A 17,861-nucleotide genomic window follows, 5' to 3' on the forward strand; every position below is an offset into this window, starting at 1 on the left:
AGGTCTTGTACATATTTTGTTATATTTGGACCTCAATATTTCATTCTTTTGGATGCTAATGTAATTGGTGTTCTGTTTTTAATTGCAAATTTTACTTGTTCATTGCTTGTGTATAGGAAAGCAATTGACTTTTGTATATCATGCAACCTTGCTATAATAGGTTTTTTGTTGTTATTGATTCTTTTGGATTTTCTACATAGGCAATCATTTCATCTGCGAACAAAGATGATTTTATTTCTTCCCAATCAGTATAGCTTTTCTTGTCTTATTGAATTAGCTAAGATTTCTAGTACAATATTGTAAAGGAGTGGTGAGAGGGGACAACTTTGCCTTATTCCTGATCTCCATGGGAAAGTTTCTATTTTGTCATCATTAAGTATGATATTAGCTCTAGATTTTTTTTTTTTTATAGATGTTCTTTGTCAAGTTGAGGACATTTCCCTCTATTCCTAATTTACTGAAAGTTTGATTATGAATGGCTGTTGGATTTTGTAAAATGCTTTTTCTGCATCTCTTGATATGGTCATGTGATTTTTCTTTAGCCTGTTGATATTGTGGATTACTTAATTGATTTTCATATGCTGAACTAACCTTGTATACTTGGGATAAATACCACTTGGTTGGGTGTATAATTCTTTTTATACATCATCGTTGGGTTCAATTTGTCAATATTTTCTTAAAGAATTTTGTATCTTTGTTCATGAGAGATGTTGGTTCATAGTTTTCTTATAATGACTTTGTCTGGTTTTGGTATTAGGGCAATGCTGGCTTCATAGAATGAGTTAAGAAGTATTCCTTCTGCTTTTGTCTTCCGAAAGAGATTGTAGAGAATTGCTATCATTTCTTCCTAAATGTTTGCTAGTATTCACCAGTGAACCTATCTTAGCCTGGTGTTTTCTGTTTTGGAAGGTTATTAATTGATTCATTTTTTCATTAGGCCTATTCAAATTGTCTCTTTCTTTTTACGTGAGTTTTGGCAGATGGTCTTTCAAGGAATTGGTCCATTTCATCCAGGTGATCAAATTTGTGGTCATAGAATCGTTCATAGTATTCCTTTATTATCTTTTTAATGTCCATTGGGTCTATAGTGATGTTCCCTTTTTCATTTCTGAAATTAGTAATTTGCATCTGCTTTTTTGGCTAGATGATTGTCAGTATTGTTCTTTTCAAAGAACTAGCTTTTAGTTTTGTTGATTATCTTTATTGATTTCCTATTTTCAATTTCACTGATATATGTTCTAATTTTTATTGTTTCTTTCTTCTGCAAACCTTGGATTTAATTTTCACTTTTTCTAGTTTCTTGATAGCTTAGATGGTTGGTTCTAATATATGCATTTGATGCTGAAAATTTTTCTCAAAGCACTGCTTTTGCTACATCCTACAAATTTTGATAAGTTGTTTTTTTTTAATTTTTATTTAGTTTAAAATGTTTCTTTTTGAGCTTTTATATTTGAGTTTATTCTTCATTTAACTTTTAAAACACTACTATAAATATTAAAACAAAAAACAATAGCAGGTAGTGAACATATTATGGTTATAGTCTTTTGCTCATTCACTACTGCATATAAAATGCCAAAAGTGAGTGTCATTCACTGGCTCCATTAAGAAGTCTGACCCTGAACACCACCCCTAGCATGATGTTCGTCATACTCATGTGCTTCTCCATTGTAATGGTGCTGTCTTTCTTGACTTAGATCAAAATTCATCAGTTCTACCTGATCCATTTCATCAGTCTCTTCTACTTCCTTCCTTTCAGGTAGGAGGTTTTCAAGCAAAGAGAGTTTAGCAGGAGAAAGAAAGTCATTCTTAGGAAAGTTTGCCTTAAATTTGATGATTAGGCAACCCTTTTCATTTGCTCTATAATAAATGGCATGCCTTCATTTAGCATACACTTGATATCTACATGCTTGACAATCTGACCTGGATGAGAGGTGATGACTATGGTTTGGTTGTCAAGAGTAGATATTGACTTTTGGAGGCCACACAATGCTTCAGCCAGCTCTGTGTCCATACACATGAAAAGATCTTCTTGTCAAGTAAAAACAGCATGGTCTTTCTGATCTAAAACTATGGTAATATCTCTGCGCTCAAGTCCTGGTTCTTGGTCTCTTTCACCATGGAATGTTATCTTCTGGCCATCTTTCATGCCTTTGTCCATATGAACTTCTAGAATCTTCTTATCTCAAACTATCTTCTTTCCATTGTAGTTTTTACATCTGTCTTTAGGTCTGATCTGTTTCTCATGGCACCGGCACTCCATGCACATAGACTGAATTTGCTGAACCATTCTGGGTCCTATCTGATGAATTCTGATTTGCATCCCAGTACCTTGACAATTAGGACAGCATTGTACTGCTCCTTTCTTACCACCTTGGCCTTTACATTTGTCACAAATTTTTGTAGAGCTAGTTTTCTTGTTGCACCATTATATAATTTTTCTAAGATTACTGAAAGCTGATGCACAACATATTTACCTCTCCTTTCTCTGCATTCTTCCTCCTCCTCCTCCAAAAAACATATCAAAGGTGTCCATGTGGGAGCCAAAACCACCATCTGCTCCACCTTCTTTATGACTGTTCTCCTTTGTCATATAATTCCCTTTTCTTTGCATCAGAGAACACTTCATAAACTTGAGAGATCTGTTTAAATTTCCTTGCTTCATTTGTATTCTTATTAGGGTGATAATTCAAGTCTAGTTTCTTGTAAGCCTTTTTCAGTTCTTCCTGGGCGGCATTGGGTTTGACCCCCAAAACATCATAGTAAGTGATTTTTTTTCACCATTTTTGACAGCAGGTGAGCGGGCCTAGCTGGTGTGGGGCAGCAGGAAGAAGCGTGTTGTTGTGTGCAGCTCAGGCAGCCGCGACTCCTTCTAGTTCAAAATATTTTTTAAGTTTTTTTTGAGATTTCTTCTTTGACCCTTGTGTTATTTAGAAATGTGTGTTATTTAATCTCTAAGTATTTTGGGATTTTTCTAGCTGTCTTTCTCTTGTTGATTCTTAGTTTATTTATATTCCATTGTGGTCTGAGAGCAGACATTATATAATTTCTATTCTTTTAAACTTGTTAAAGTGTGTTTTATTGCCCAGAAGATGTTCTATCTTGGTGAATGTTCCATGTAAGCTTGAGAAGAATGTATATATTCTAGTGTGTTTGGATGATATAATTGATAGATGTCAATTATATCCAGTTGATCCATGGTGCTGTTAAGTTCAACTATGTCATTATGGATTTTCTGTCAGTAGGACCTGTCCATTTCTGATGGAGGGGTTCTGAAGTCTCCAACACTAATAGCAGATTTATCTGTTTCTCCTTGTGGTCCTGTCAGTTTTACCTCTTGTATTTTGACTATTCGTTATTAGGCCTATACGAAGTAAGGATGTCTTCTTGGAGAACTGACCCTGTATCATTATGTTATGTCCTTTTTTATCCTTGATAACTTTCCTGGCTCTGAAGTTAGCCCTGTCTGAAATTAATATAGCTTTTCTAGCTTTCTTTTGTTTAGTGTTAACATGATATATCTTTCCCTGTTCCTTTATATTTAATTTATGTGTCTTTATATTTAAAGTGAGTTTCCTGTAGACAACATATAATCGGGTCTTCTTTTTTTTCTTTTGATCTGCTCTGACTTTTAAAAGTCTCTGTCTTTTAATTGGTGTATTGAGACCATTGATGTTTAAGGTAATAATTGATACATTTGGATTAATATCTACTATATTTATTACTGTTTTCTATTCATTGCCCTTGTATTTTGTTCTTAATTTTGTCTTCCATTTTCTTTCTGCCTTTTGTAGTTTTATACAATTCCATTTTCTCTCCTTAGCATATCAGTTACACTTTTTTAAAAGCATTTTTTTGTGGTTGCCCTAGAGCCTGTAACATACATTTTAAAAATATGTAATGCTTTATGAATTTGCATGTCATCCTTGTGTAGTGGCCATGTTAATCTCTGTATTTTTCCAATTTTAGTATATGTGCTGTTGAAGTGAGCACTTAACATGCTTTAATTTTATCCCGAGGGACCTCCTAGCAGTTCTTTTAGTTGGATATGATCAGCCTCATGTGATCAGTCTGTGAGGCAGATGTGAACACATGCCCCCGAGTGCCAGCCCAAAAGCTTATGCTCTTCAGAGAGTAGAAAATCCTAATGGTTTTGTCACTGACTAGTGTCTGCTCCACTCTTGTTCTGGTGTCAGGTTCAAGGCCACATGCTGATGCCCTAGGCCCCCATGGTTTTATCGCTACACATTTCAATGACTTTTTGTTCTCAGCATCACTTCTTCATCTTCAGAACTGCCATTTTCTCTCTGGAGATGGAAAACACCAACAAGCCACCTCTGTTGTAGAAGAAGGTGGTATAAACACAGTTCTTAGGCTAACCCAGTAACATGCTTATTTCTTTTTCTTTCTTTTTTTTTTTTTTTAAACAGATGTGATGTTTACTGGTACAGCAGATGGCCAGGTCATAAAATCTGAAAATGGTGAAATAGAGGCAGACCATCATGCGATTGGTTGGGGTCAGGCCCGTGCAGTAAGTCAGCAACAGTCCCCCCGACATACATCTCTTCCATTCATTCAGAAAGGAGCCAAATGGCCTTGTGTAAATTAGGTTCACCCTTGGAGAAAAAGAGCCCTGACCACCTGGCAGAGAGCTTGACTTAGTTGTTACCACATGCTCTTCATTTGTTGCTGGTCCCTGGACCTCACGATGCCTGGTTTTCACCTTGCATCGCAATTTCCCAGCTAGGCAGTGGCCACGGCACCTGCTGGTTACTTCTCGGGCCCCACCAATTGCCATTCTGCAAAGGCCCTTGTTCACTTCTGAGGTAACTTGGAGAAGATTAATAGATGGCGTTTGAGTGTTGCTATAGCAAAGCAGTTGGCTTTGTCATTACTTGGATGCTTAAATGTGTTTCCTACATTAGCTTCTCAGAAATTTTAGTATTGTTAATCAAAGTGAAAATATCCTGAAGTCACTCTAATTTTAGAAAACTGGAGTAGAAGAATCTCACTGTTGAAACACTGGTAGTCCAGACTTTTTATTAGTTATCATATTTTAATAGCTAGAATGTTTTTATAAAAATGATACATTTTCATTGTGAAATGCAAACAACACAAAGGTACAAAGAAGAAAAAAATCACTCCAGTCTTCTCAGATTAGCATTTTAATGAATAAGTTTTCAGATATCTTTCTGTTCATGGATGCTCATACATACTATTATATGTAATGGAATAATGCTATGCATTTGGTTCTTTAACCTGCCTTTTTCCACTCCATATTTGGTTGTAAGTGCCCTATAGTAAGCATACTGCAGCAGGCACTCCTGCCGTAAGCACTTCTGCAGTGAACACTCTGCAGTAAGCATCCCACAGCAGGTACTCCACACTAAGCACCCTACAGTACGCACCCCTGTAATAAGCACCCCACAGTGGGTGCCCCTACAGTAATCTCCCTGCAGTAAGGATTCCTACAGTGAGTATCCTAGAGTAAGCACCCCACAGTGGGCACCCTGCAGTAAGCACCCTGGAGTAAGCATCCCATGGTAGTCACATCTGGAGTGAGCACCCTGCAGTAAGCACCGCACAGCAGGCACCCTGCAATAAAGACCTCCACAGCGTGCACCCTGCAGTGAATATGCATTACCACAGAATACTGGGTGGCGAGGTCTGCCTCCAATGCCATGGTCTTTTTTATTCTCTGTAGTACTATGCATATTTAAGAAGAGAGGAATGAGGTGCTTAAACACTGATAGGGGCGCACAGGCAGAATCTTGCACCAGCCACCAATTCCTGTCTGTTTCTTTCCCTAGAAACCGGAGGCAATGAGCCTACGTGTGGGAGACCCATGGGCATCCGGGCAGTGCCCAACGGGACCCTTTATGTAGCTGACACATACAAGGGACTATTCGAAGTAAATCCCTGGACGTATGTGACAATATCTTGTTTCCTTCTATGATGATTTATTTTATTTTATTTATTTATTTTTGTTATTTTATTTTTTATTTTTTTTTTAGGCAAGGCAACCCTTGATTGACCTCACAGATTGCAAGGACCTTGTCAGCTTACAATCCTTATTTTTTATTTTTTATGCCTACAGCACCTGGTCTTCCTAGGTGGTCTCCATCTAAGTACTAACCAGGCCCGACCTTGTCCTTCTGTGATGATTTAAAAGGAAAATGTCCCTTTAAATAATATGTACATAAGTAGATTTAATAGAATTTGTTCAATACATAAATAGATTTAATAGAATTTGTATTGAACTAATATTTTCTTATAGAATAGTACTGAAAGCATTGCCTACATATATCAGCTAGTATAAGTACCATATAAATCCCTACTCATGACTGCACTTGGTCACTACTTTAATTTTCTCTGGCATTTGTGCTTTAGCCACAGGTCTCAAGAGGACTTATTTTGAGGACGTATACCTCCTTCTTCCATCTTTATTTTTCATTGTCTTTTTACGTCATGTTTTCTACCTCTCAGTCTTCTCTTTTTTCCTTTCCCTTTGTCTCTTTTTTTTCTTTTTCATCTTTCTCCATCTCTTCCTCCTATTCTTCTCTTCCGACTGGTCATGATGTCACCTTGACCAGTGGTATAACATTTGCTGTATGTGCTTCAGCAGGAGAGGGTCATGCTATGGAAGAGTTTATTATCATGGTTGGTGCATGGGGCCCTGGGCTTAAGCACCAAAGACTGACTGCCTGGATAGCCTATCTGTATCATTGGCTGGCTGTGTGATGATGCAAGTTACCTAGCCTTTCTGTGCACACTTTCCTCATCCATGAAATAGAGATAATGTAATTGCCTGCTTTGTGGGATTGTGAGGATTTAAATGATATTATACATGGAAAGAGCTTAACAATAAATGTTCATTCTACTATTTAAAAAACTTACTACTACTCTTCTTTCTTTATTTAAAAGCAGATGAGTATAACATGTTATATTTCTCTCAAAACAGAAGATTGCCTTTTACTAAGACTCTTGATAGATTTTTAAGTCATTGGTCTCCATAAAAGAAAATTCTTCATCCTTAGAGGAAGGATTTTGCTTTAATGAAAGCAAAAATTCATTAAAAAAATTGGTTTAAAAAAATTCATCAGCTAAAAGGTGAAAGAAAGGAAAACACTGTATTTTACTATAAGAAGGAATAAATCTGACATATGAATGGAGAAGCTCATTTTAGTTTTTCTTTTTAAAATCAGGCTAATTAATATTTTGAAATTATTGAGATACAGGTTCTTAGAATGAAAGCAAAACTCTTACCCTTCTTTCCTCCCTTCCTTCTTCCTATCCTTCCTTTTCTTCTTTGCTACTTCAGGTGAAGTGAAACTGTTGCTGTCCTCTGACACACTCATTGAGGGGAGGAAAATGTCCTTTGTGAACGATCTTACAATAACTCGGGTTGGAAGGAAGATTTATTTTACGGATTCTAGCAGTAAATGGCAAAGATGAGATGATCTGCTTCTGGTTATGGAGGGAACGGATGGTGGGCGGTTGAGTATGTATTTCAGATCTTGTGCTCAGTGAGATCATCACTCAGGCAGGGTAGCTTCAGCAGAGCTGATTACTTCTAGGAATTGTTAGAATGTTTCTGAGTATAATATTTCAGCATTTCAGAAATATTAATGGTTTCTTTGGAAACAGGTGATAGACGCAACAAAACAGAGCAAGATGATCTTACTTACCCTTTGATGAAATGAAATAAAAATAGGCCGGTTCATGTGAGGATGTGGCCTAGGCAGTCTGGGAGAGACCTTCAGGCAGGCCTGGGTTTCAGACTGTCTCTCTAAAGGGGGACTCCTGTGAGGCTGGAGCCATGGTGGCTCCCGGGTCAATGAGAGAGCTAAGTGGGGGTTGTCTGTAAAAGGATGCCTAGGGCTGCCATTGATGGGGAAGGGTGCCCAGGGGCCAGCCTGGAACAAGATCTGAGCAGAGGACCACCAGGGGCCTGTCACTCCAGTGAGAGGCTGAGTCTCCCTCCATAGGCCCCGGCCCAGAGGGGGAGCAAGATTCCAACCCAGCGTGGGGGCCGTGGACCCTCCTTGCGTGATCCTTTGCTGTTGGCACCCACAGCCTGCTAGAGTATGATAGTGAGGCCAAGGAAGTGAAGGTTTTACTGGACCAGTTGTGATTCCCAAAGGAGCACAGCTTTCTCCTGGAGAGGACTTCATCCTGGTGGCAGAGATGACCATGGCAAGGATAACAAGGTGTATGTGGCATCTGCTGAGCTGTCAATTTTCTCTAGTGCTCTTTATTCCCAGAATGGGTATGGAGATGTCTATTGACAGAATCTGAGATGTGGCAGGGCACCTTCTCCTTTGTGTAACAACGGTAAAAGTCATACTCAAAGATGCGTTTTCATTCTCTCATTTTTCAGCCTACTTGAGTGTTGCAGTCTGGGAGAGTCTTAATTTAATGCTGACTGTGCATCCCAGGTCCCTTTTCCTACCAGTGGGTCTTGGCTTGCTCCTTCTCCTCCCCAAAACTGCGTCTAGGGGCCTAGGGGCCTAGGACCCCTGGGTGCCTCTTTCAGGAGCTGTGCCGTGTTCATGATAGACATGTTTACAGTTGTTTCCATAAACTTAATAGAACCAAGACCAATTTCGTGCTTAACTAAAATTTTTTCTTAAATTGGGGGACTGCTGCTCATGCCTACTTTGGTGAATTTTTCAGATTCTACGGGTCTGGCCTGATGAAGGAAGGGGTTGACCTGTTTGTGGAGAACTTGCCTGGATTCCCAGACAGCATCTGGCCCAGCAGCTCTGGGGGGTACTGGGTCAGCATGGCAGTTATTCGCTCCAGCCCTGGGTTTTCAATGTTGGATTTCTTATTCGAGAGACCTTGTATTAAAAGAACGATTTTTAAGGTAACTGAAAACTGTCATTCCAGAAACCAAAATGAAGATGGATCTAATTATCCCTTTTGACCTTTTTTAGCTCTAAAAATTCTAGTTCTGCTTATAATATTTAATACTTTTAGTGACTTCTTTAAAACAGCTTTTATTCTTCAGCCTAACGTGTAAACTTAAATATTGAGACCCTTTGAGTTTTTTCTTCTGGTTTCCTGGTCTGTGTGTTTTTATCATTGCCCTCACCATTCTGACCTTTCAGGGCTTCTACTCTGCCTGTCAACCTCATTCTTTCAGACTTTGATGGCTTTTTCAGACTTTCTCCCTTCTCCTCCATACCCTACGATCTGTCCCTCCCCTCTCTGCCAGGAGATGACACTGCTTTTCCTCAAATGGTTATCAGGTGCGTCTTGCTGTGGCCACACACAGATAAACCCCTTTACCTTGGGTCCCCATCCCACTCTGCTCCTTTCAGCCTTCTCAGAACTTCCCATCAGTCATCCATCTTTGACATCTTTATACACTAAATTCTTTTCCATTAAATAAAAGAATCATTTACCTGCACCAGTGACCAGCCACAGACCCTTCAATACAACCTTTAAATGTTCATCATCCTACCCTTTTCCCAGTGACTTCCATGAAAAGCCCTGAATGTAACTCAGCATGTTTTACACTGGGATGAGTAACTTGCTGATACTGTCGCTTCTGTCATATAGAAATCTTATTTTCAAAAAAACTCCATTTTATAGGCTGAATAGATACTTGAAGTTGATAGTGAATATTTGAATAGATATTGAAGTATTTGTAACTTAAAGTCCTAGCAGTTACCGGGCTGCAGTTACTGAGTCTATACAGTGCCATGCCCTGTGTCTGGGCCCTGGTGAGGGGCTGCATGCATAGGCAGGCTGGCCCATGGCCTCTGTGTTGTTCTGAATTCAGTAGGTCACTGTGGAAAACCCCCATCTGTTCAGAAATAACACAGTTCTCCTCTTTATCTTCTTGGCTCCTGAGCCAACATCTATTTCCACTGGAACCTTAGAAGGAGGAAGAATGATAGGGCAGGCAAGGAGAAGGGTTTTGAAGACGGCCAGACCAACCGTGAGACCCTGTGCAGATGACCTGGTCTCTCTGCCTCATTTTTCCATCTGTCAGGTGGGAAGAATAATAGCATTTCATTAGGTGCTGAAAAATTTAATGAGAATATACACATAATGCCTTAGCCAAGTGTGGTTAATGTTCAGTTTCTGTACCTGTTGGTTTTTCTACAGTAAGGATATGATCTGTTGGTAGCAGGTGTTTGTCTGTCTCCCCCGATAAAATGTGTGCTACATCAGAGCAGGTATTTTTTTTCTGCTTAGTTTACTCCTTCATCCTTAGTATGGAGAATAGTGTCTGGCACACAGTGAAAGTTACTGTTGAATGAATAAGTGGTTAGAGAGCTGAGACTAAGTGTGAGACAGAGCTGGAGTGGCGGGATGTGTTCCCAGTGATGGGGAACATGGAAGGCATCCCTGGGGCAGGAGAGAGCTCAGCATCTGTGTGTGACCTGGGATATGGCAGACAGAGAGCAGGTGGGAGAAGTGGGTGAGGACCACAAGTCTTGTAGATTAGATTTTATTCAAAATGTGATTGAGGTCATTGAGGATTCTTTTCTTTTTAGTTTTGAGACAATATCAGACTTAGAAAAGTGGTAAGAAGGATAGAAAGAAATTTTTCCCCCAAGCTATCTGCAAGTAAATTGCTGTCCTGATGCCCCATCATCCTCAAATACTTTAGTGTGTTTCCTACAACAAGGATATTCTCCCTCACGACCACTTGTCCAGACAGGAAATTCACATGGATAAGTGTGACTGTCCAACCCATACACCCCATTCAGATTGTGCCAGTCGCCCCAGTGATGTCCTTTATAACAGAAGATTCAGCCTAGGATCAGGTGCGGTCCTAGTTAGCACATCTCTATTCACCTTCAGTCAGGAACAACTCAATCTTGACCTGTTGGAGGATTACAGATTAGTCACGTTGCAAGATGCCTCTCTATTTGGGTTGTCAGGTGTTTCTCATGGGTAGATTCAGGTTATCATCTCTGGCAGGGAGACCACAGAAGTGAAGTTGGGTTCTCAGTATGTCCTGTCAGGAGGGGTGTGATGTCACCTTGTACCATGCTGGCAGCAGGTATTCATCACCAGATTCAGTGGTGAATGTCAGGCTTCTCTACTGTGAAGTCACTCTTTCCATTTGTAATTGTGAATATTTTGTGCGAGGTACTTTATAACTAAGTAAATATCAATATGGTCTCATGATTGCCTATTTTATTCAATGGGTTATATAATTCATTGCTATTATTGTTTATTTTAATGCTCAAATTGTCCAACTGTGGCCAGTGGGAGCCCCTTCAGTGTGGCTCCTTGACCTTTGGACATGTCCCTATCAATCTTGGAGTGGTTCCTCACTTCCTGATGCCACATGTTCAGGCTTATCTTGTACTATCCCCACCTCAGCTCTGGAAGCAACCACTTCCCCAAGGAGCCCTGGTTCCTTCAGAGGAGATGTGGTGCTAAGTGTGCACATTGCTTTGGGGTGTCATTGCTCAAACCAGGTCCTCTCAGTGGACGGAGTGGGGATTGTAGTCATATATGCATACATGTATACAATGTACACACATGTTTATACCTACATTTATTTATCATATATTTATTTACATTGAAACATATATGCATACATGTATACAATGTACACACATGTTTATACCTACATTTATTTATCATATATTTATTTACATTGAAAATAAATATCATATATTTATTTACTTATGCTCCTATGTAAATATAAATTTACATTTATATTTACATAGGAGCATAAGTAATGCTCCTATCTCTACTTCCAGTTCAATACCACAGGATTTATTCTAGTTTTCTTCCTTTCTGTATTTGTACTTCCCTTCTTTAATATCAAAAAACCTGAATCTCATTATTCTTCATATCTATTTGATCAGTTTCTCCAAAGGTCACCAATCTGTAGTCACTGTCCCTTATCACATGGCCCCTGCTAGGGCTCTAGCACCCACTCTGGGCCTTCTCTCTCCTCCTGGCCATGGGCAGGGGCCAGTCTTTCCCATCAAGTGTTCTGATACTTACACAAGCTGTCTCCCAGGTAAAAACCCTTCTCATTTTGTCTGGGCTCTGACAGCCTGTGCCAGGCTACCCCACTGCGGGGACACTGTCTCAGCCTGCTTGAACTCTGATGCCATCCTTCGTGCCACTGCCTTTTCCCTTCTCCCAGCGTGGGCTCTCCCTCACCCTGCTCAGACTGACTCTCTGGTCTGGGCCGCTGTAGTTCCCTCACCCTCTGCACAGACGTACCCTGCTCAGCCCTACAAGCTGCTGCTTGACCGAATCGTTCGGGAGGGGAGTAATGTACTACAAAGAATGTTTTAAAAAGATAACTGCAGCTACTGTGTGGAGAACAGCCTGTAGCAGGGCTCCACTGGCTTGGGGAGCCTGTGTGGAGGTGGCCAGGAGAGGTGGTGGGCAGAGCCCAGGGTGGGGGCAGTACATGTGGAGCAGATGACAAGACCCCATGGTACCCTGCTCATGTTGTTGGAGGGATTAAGTGTGAGGGCCGAGTTCCTGGTGTCAGCAGCTGGTGTCAGGGGCCCTTTCTCCTGAGCTGGGGAGTCTGTTGAGTTTGAAGATCTGTTAGAAAGTCTAGGTAGAGGTAGGTCTTGGGCAGTGAGGAATTTAGCACTGGGCATGAGAAATAGAGGTGGAGATTTGAGAGCTTTCTGGGAAAGTGGCTAGTTAAACTAATAAGAGGGGATGAGATCTCTTAGTGATAAGATGGAAAGAACAGAGAGGGGAAGATCCTGTGGCTGCAGGGAGATGGCATTTCATGGGTTGTGAGAAGCCTTATGGAATATTTTGAGTTATAATGCAACTTTGATCAATCTCTATAGAACCTTCTAAAACACAGTCAACTTGTATGTCAGTTTGAACATTTTCAGTGACTAGGAGACATTATTTGTTGGACATTTGTAATTGGCTATTTCCCCTTATTTTAAAAGGTAGAAATCTGCCTATTAATTTTCATTCGTTGGTCTCATGTAGTGGTATCCTTTGTCATCATTTCCTACCAGGTGTCCTTTTGCTGTGCCAGAAATTACATGTCTCACCATCTGTTTGGGTTTTTTACTCCTTAAAATCCTTCAGTAGCCGTTTGTGTCTCTTGGTCCAGCTGAACTAGGGGCTAGGCTCCTAGAGGGTGCCTGTTCAGCATGGGCATGTTTGATTTCTATGCTGGGTGCAAGGAGAACCGAGAGCCATTGTCATGTCTCTTAGGGCAAAGACATGTTCTTTTAACATACCTAGGGTTGTTTTTTTTTTTATTTTAACATGAACCTCTCTCAGATCTCGCACATTTGAAATATTTTAAATCTAATCAGAGGGTTTGGGATTTATTCTGGTTGGTCCGTGCTAGTTTTATCCCCACATTCTGGGGTTAATGTCACGCTAGGCCTTGGCTTCATGTCGTATCTTCCTCAGATGTGATTTCTGCTTCTTTATGTTGAGCCGGGTCATCCAGAGGTGTGCCTACATTGCGGGTCTGATGGACATCACATGAGGGCTGTTGGACAGCTGCTGTCCTTGTTCTGGGTTAGCCTTGCGTCTTTGCATGCAAGAGGCAAGGAGCTCTTTGGCCTGACTACACAGGGTGTGGGGTGGGGGTGACCTGCTGTGAGACATGCCTGATTCTGGGAGTGGAGCTGGTTTAACCTGGTTCTGTCCTATGTGGCCTTCCTGTCACTGGAGGAGCTGGGCCCTTACTAGATGGTGAGGGACTTCGAAGTCTGTTAAAAAATAAAATTCAACTGAGTAAATTTTAAAGAGCTTATTGGCTTTTTTTTCCCATTGATTCATGAACTGGATATAATGTAGTCTTACAGGTAGAAAGGAGCTCCAAGGAGCTGTACAAAAATGAAAGACTTTTGTAGGCAGAAGGGAATGGGAACAAGGAGGTCATACTAGGTAAAAAACAGGTTGGTTATTGTAAGGTCACTTTCCTTTAAGGGACAGCGATGTTCTGGCAGGCAGATAGCCTAACTGATAAGGTGATTCCTGATTAACTGGTTAATATTCCATTTCTGGGAGAGTCCAAAGTGTAACTGAGTTAAATCTTGGTTTGGTGACATGGGTTATCATCGGTGACTTTACTGTGTGCCTGTTGTCTTGTTTTTAACAGATCAGATCTAATTACATCCTTCTCTTAGAAGGTAAACTCTCCTCTTACTGTGCTTCCCTTCCAGCTGTTTAGTCTGGAGATGGTAATGAAGTTTGTGCCACGTTATAGACTCGTCCTAAAACTCAGCGACAGTGGAGCCTTCTGGAGAAGCCTGCACAATCCCGATGGGCAGGTGGCCACCTACATCAGCGAAGTGCACGAGCATGATGGGCACCTATATGTGGGCTCTTTCAGGGCCCCCTTTCTCTGCAGACTCAACCTTCAGTCTGTTTAGTGGCCCTGATCACAGCTCTGATCACAGTTGGACCAGGAGTTGCTACACTGGATACCACACCTGGTCCAGAAGGTACCATGGACACAGGCCATCCCACCTGAACTCATTCTTGGAAGTATGATGTGACCCTGCGGTTGTGCAGGCCCCTGTGGGACAGCCCTCACCTGGGTGTGACTTTGCATTTAGAGGGAAGCATAACATCTGCTATTGGGAAGATAAGTTGAGTAAAGCCATTTTCTCTTTAAAAATCCTTTCTAAGTACAGTACTATCTAGGACTTAGGAGGCACCATGCACTTTCAGCAGGCCTCAGGGTTCGATGGGTAGAGCAGTGGATGAGCTGTCCAGGGCATTGTTTTAGCTACTGGTTCTGTCTTGCCAGCCTCAGTGTCATTATTGTAAAATGGGATAATGCCTACCTTAGGGAAGGGGCACAGAAGGGTGTTTTATTTGATAATTTGCTATGGTGAGATACATATATAGTCTTATTAGGTTTAAAAATGTGATATGCTTTTGTTGTAAACAGAATGGATTTGCTTTAATGTGAGTTACTAACATGTTTTTAGAATTAAATCAAGTGGTTCATTCACTGTGTGCTTCTTTATTATATATTATAAAAACTGTATCAGGATTCAGTTATTGACTTTTATAGGACAGCGGTCCCATTTTGAGATTTTTTTTTATCAACACACACTTACAGAGTGGTCGATGGTTTTGAAAGTGTTTTCACATACTCTGACCTTTTACTGATGCAAGGAGATGTGGCCTGGTTTACAAATAGGAGCAGAGGCTGGTGGAGAAATGACTTGCCCAGTGTCATAGCCCACATACAGCTGAGCCAGGACCTGTGCTGTGACTGTGGAATCTTCTGGGGAATCTGGGAGATAAGGAAGAGGCAGGGTGGTGTTGCAAGGACCTGGCTCTGTGGTGGCTATCGCCCAGCCCAAGGGTCAGATCTTGGCTGCACGTCAGAGTTTTTTGGGATGACCATGTCTCTGGGGTAGGCTGGGCATCAGTGTGGTTTTGTTTCACAGGTGGTTCTCGTGGACAGTGGATAGCCTGGGCCCATCTGCAACCTCAAGAGGGGCTAGGCTGGGTGGACATCTGGAGCAGGGGGCAGTATAGCTGAATCCCTGAGTCTGTGTGCAGCTGGTGAAAAGGTATGGAGGAGCATTGCTAGGGAAAAGCTTAAGAACAGGTGTCCGCAACCCGTGGGCTGTGGATTGGTACTGGTTCGTGGCCTGTTACTGGGCCACACAGCAGGAGGTGAGCAGTGGACTAGCATCACCACTTCAGCTCTACCTCAGATCATCAGGCATTATATTCTCATAGGAGTACCAGTCCCTGGTTCTGAGGAGGAATTTTCCACTCAAATGGCTAACCTTGTAATTAGCTTTTTGTTCTGATTCTATAGACATGCTTGCTGCATAGGTCGAAGGGCAGAGTAATCTCGAAATCAACTGAAGACTCGCCCTCCCCTTTGCTTGTTCCGTCTAGATAACAGATGTATCCCCTTTGCTTGTTCTGTCTAGATAACAGATGTATTGCAGATAAGCCCTATAAAAGTAAGGTTACCCCTGAGCTCAGGGCCCAGACCTTCAGAGGAAGGAACTTCCCTAGTTCCTCTGGGACCACCAGTGTAATAAACCTGAATTCTCCAACTCTCCGAGTGATACTTGGTTTCTCGCTGGCCTGGTTTTATGACATTTCTGCAACCATTCCAAAAAGGTTGGGGACCACTGCTCTAAAACACTAAGGCCAGGACCGTCTTAGAATTTCAATGATTTTGGTGGTTTGTCCAAGTTTGAGAAAGTGCTTCTTTTTGGTCATAGTTTTGGTATGTCTTAGAATCATGAATACTTTACATTTTCTCAGTGACAACATTAGGTGATGAAACAACTTCCCTCTGAGTCAGAGTAAAGCTAATGAGTTTTCAAAGACAGGTGGAATTGGGTTGGCAATACAAGACGTCAGGTCATCACTGTTTGACATCTCGTACTTGTAGTAAGGTACACCATCTTCACATGGGTGTTTGGTTTTACCTGTTTGAATCCACCTCAGGGCTCTGGTAGTTCCTTCTATCAGGTGGGGCTTTGGTGTGTGAATCTGAAGAGAACAATCTCTTTAACAGAGTTATGATGATGAAAAAAGTGGAGCCGGCATAGTCGAGTGCACATAGTGCCTGCAGGGCCTGCTCTCCAGGCAGCTGGAGCAAAATGTTTACAGTGGTTTTGTTAGTGGATGCATCTCTGTGAGAGTCAGAGGTGTGCCAGCTGCTGGCTTCTAAAAATCAAGGTGGCCTCACAGTGGCTCACTACCCAGCCCCTTTCCTTCTGGCATCACCATGGTGAGTTTAAGACTTATTTAAAGACAAGCATTTACTTCTGTGAGGTACAATATGTAAAACAGATTGGGACTGGGGATGATAGATGGTGAATGTCTTATAAAGTAGAGCCCCTTTCCACCTGGAATTCAATCCCAGAGGTCCCATGGAGGGAAGATTTGCAGAAACCTGAGGTTGGGAGCACATAACCATGGGCTTTGGTGGTGGCTGTTTTGCCTTAGTTCTAAGACTTCTCTCTGTTTACCTTATAGGAGGGGGATAAATACATTGCCCTAAATGATGTTTTGGCCAATACAGGTTCATATTCAAACCTGAGAGTTTTGAGATTGGGATTTGAGGGGTTTTCTTCTCTCCTAGGAGAGAAGGTTAGCCAAGGTTAGCCAAAGTGGTATGGGGGAGATTTCATATGCAGTTCCAAGCAAGGGTGTTGTGAAGCTGCTCTCCCCCACAGCTGCGTATGCATTCTCATTTCCGATGCTGAATATAAGGGCAGTGTTGGGGTGGGGGAGCGTCTGGAGGCCTATGTTATTTTAAGGACAGGCCTGGCCTGGATGGACTCTGGTCCATATTTAAATGTAAATGAGGACTGTCTGGGAGCTCAGAGTCTGTGGTCTTCCCTTCATTTGCTACACCATCTTGCATAAATCATGAAGGCCCCCAGGCCAGTCTGGCTCACACTTCTGGTGTTGGTGTTCTTGCCGTCTTGTTGACTTATGAAGTCAACAGCCTGGGTGAACTCGTCCATCTTTATGAAAAGATTGCCTTCAGGGGCCTTCAGAATCATAGGGTAGATTAAATGTCTTGTGACATAGTTGCTACCACTGTCCCTGAATTAAATGACCAGAAGGAAGTGAGTCAAGGCAGCAAAAAAATTGAGGGTTTGAAATTATAGTTACTCTCATCACTGAAGGAGGCTGAGTGAGGGTCATTCATTTTGGTTATTCACATTGATCAAGTTTACGATAGCATGTTAAATTGCCATACTTAATGCAGATTTTCTCTTGCCTATGAATTATCAAGTCCATATTTTTTAAAAGCAAGAACATATTTTGTACTAATCCATAGTCTGAAGAGGGCCTGGAAAGGAAGAAGTCCAAAGTGAGGGGCCCCTGCTTTTGCATGGGGCTCACTGGAGCAGCTTGTCCAGGGTCCTCTCTTAGCT

At 41.5% G+C, this 17,861-nt stretch overlaps 1 protein-coding gene, 1 non-coding gene and 1 pseudogene across 2 annotated transcripts in view; 1 reads left to right on the top strand and 2 right to left on the bottom strand.

Annotated features, from left to right (window-relative positions):
- Positions 1 to 14,944, top strand: part of APMAP (adipocyte plasma membrane associated protein) — a 33,204-nt gene extending 18,260 nt beyond the window's left edge. The window contains 8 exon segments of the mRNA XM_011378009.2: positions 4,428 to 4,489; positions 4,492 to 4,528; positions 5,808 to 5,939; positions 7,319 to 7,493; positions 8,074 to 8,135; positions 8,138 to 8,207; positions 8,674 to 8,866; positions 14,148 to 14,944. Of these exon segments, the coding sequence (XP_011376311.2) occupies positions 4,428 to 4,489; positions 4,492 to 4,528; positions 5,808 to 5,939; positions 7,319 to 7,493; positions 8,074 to 8,135; positions 8,138 to 8,207; positions 8,674 to 8,866; positions 14,148 to 14,357 (941 nt within the window). The 3' untranslated portion in view covers positions 14,358 to 14,944.
- LOC105304077 lies at positions 1,527 to 2,789 on the bottom strand (annotated as a pseudogene).
- Positions 3,887 to 3,990, bottom strand: LOC111730682. The gene has a single exon (XR_002776784.1). It is a non-coding gene; the product is annotated as a U6 spliceosomal RNA (small nuclear RNA).
- Positions 14,945 to 17,861: the final 2,917 nt, after the last annotated feature.

The sequence above is a fragment of the Pteropus vampyrus genome, unplaced genomic scaffold, assembly GCF_000151845.1.
Source record: "Pteropus vampyrus isolate Shadow unplaced genomic scaffold, Pvam_2.0 Scaffold327, whole genome shotgun sequence".
NCBI lineage: Eukaryota > Metazoa > Chordata > Mammalia > Chiroptera > Pteropodidae > Pteropus > Pteropus vampyrus.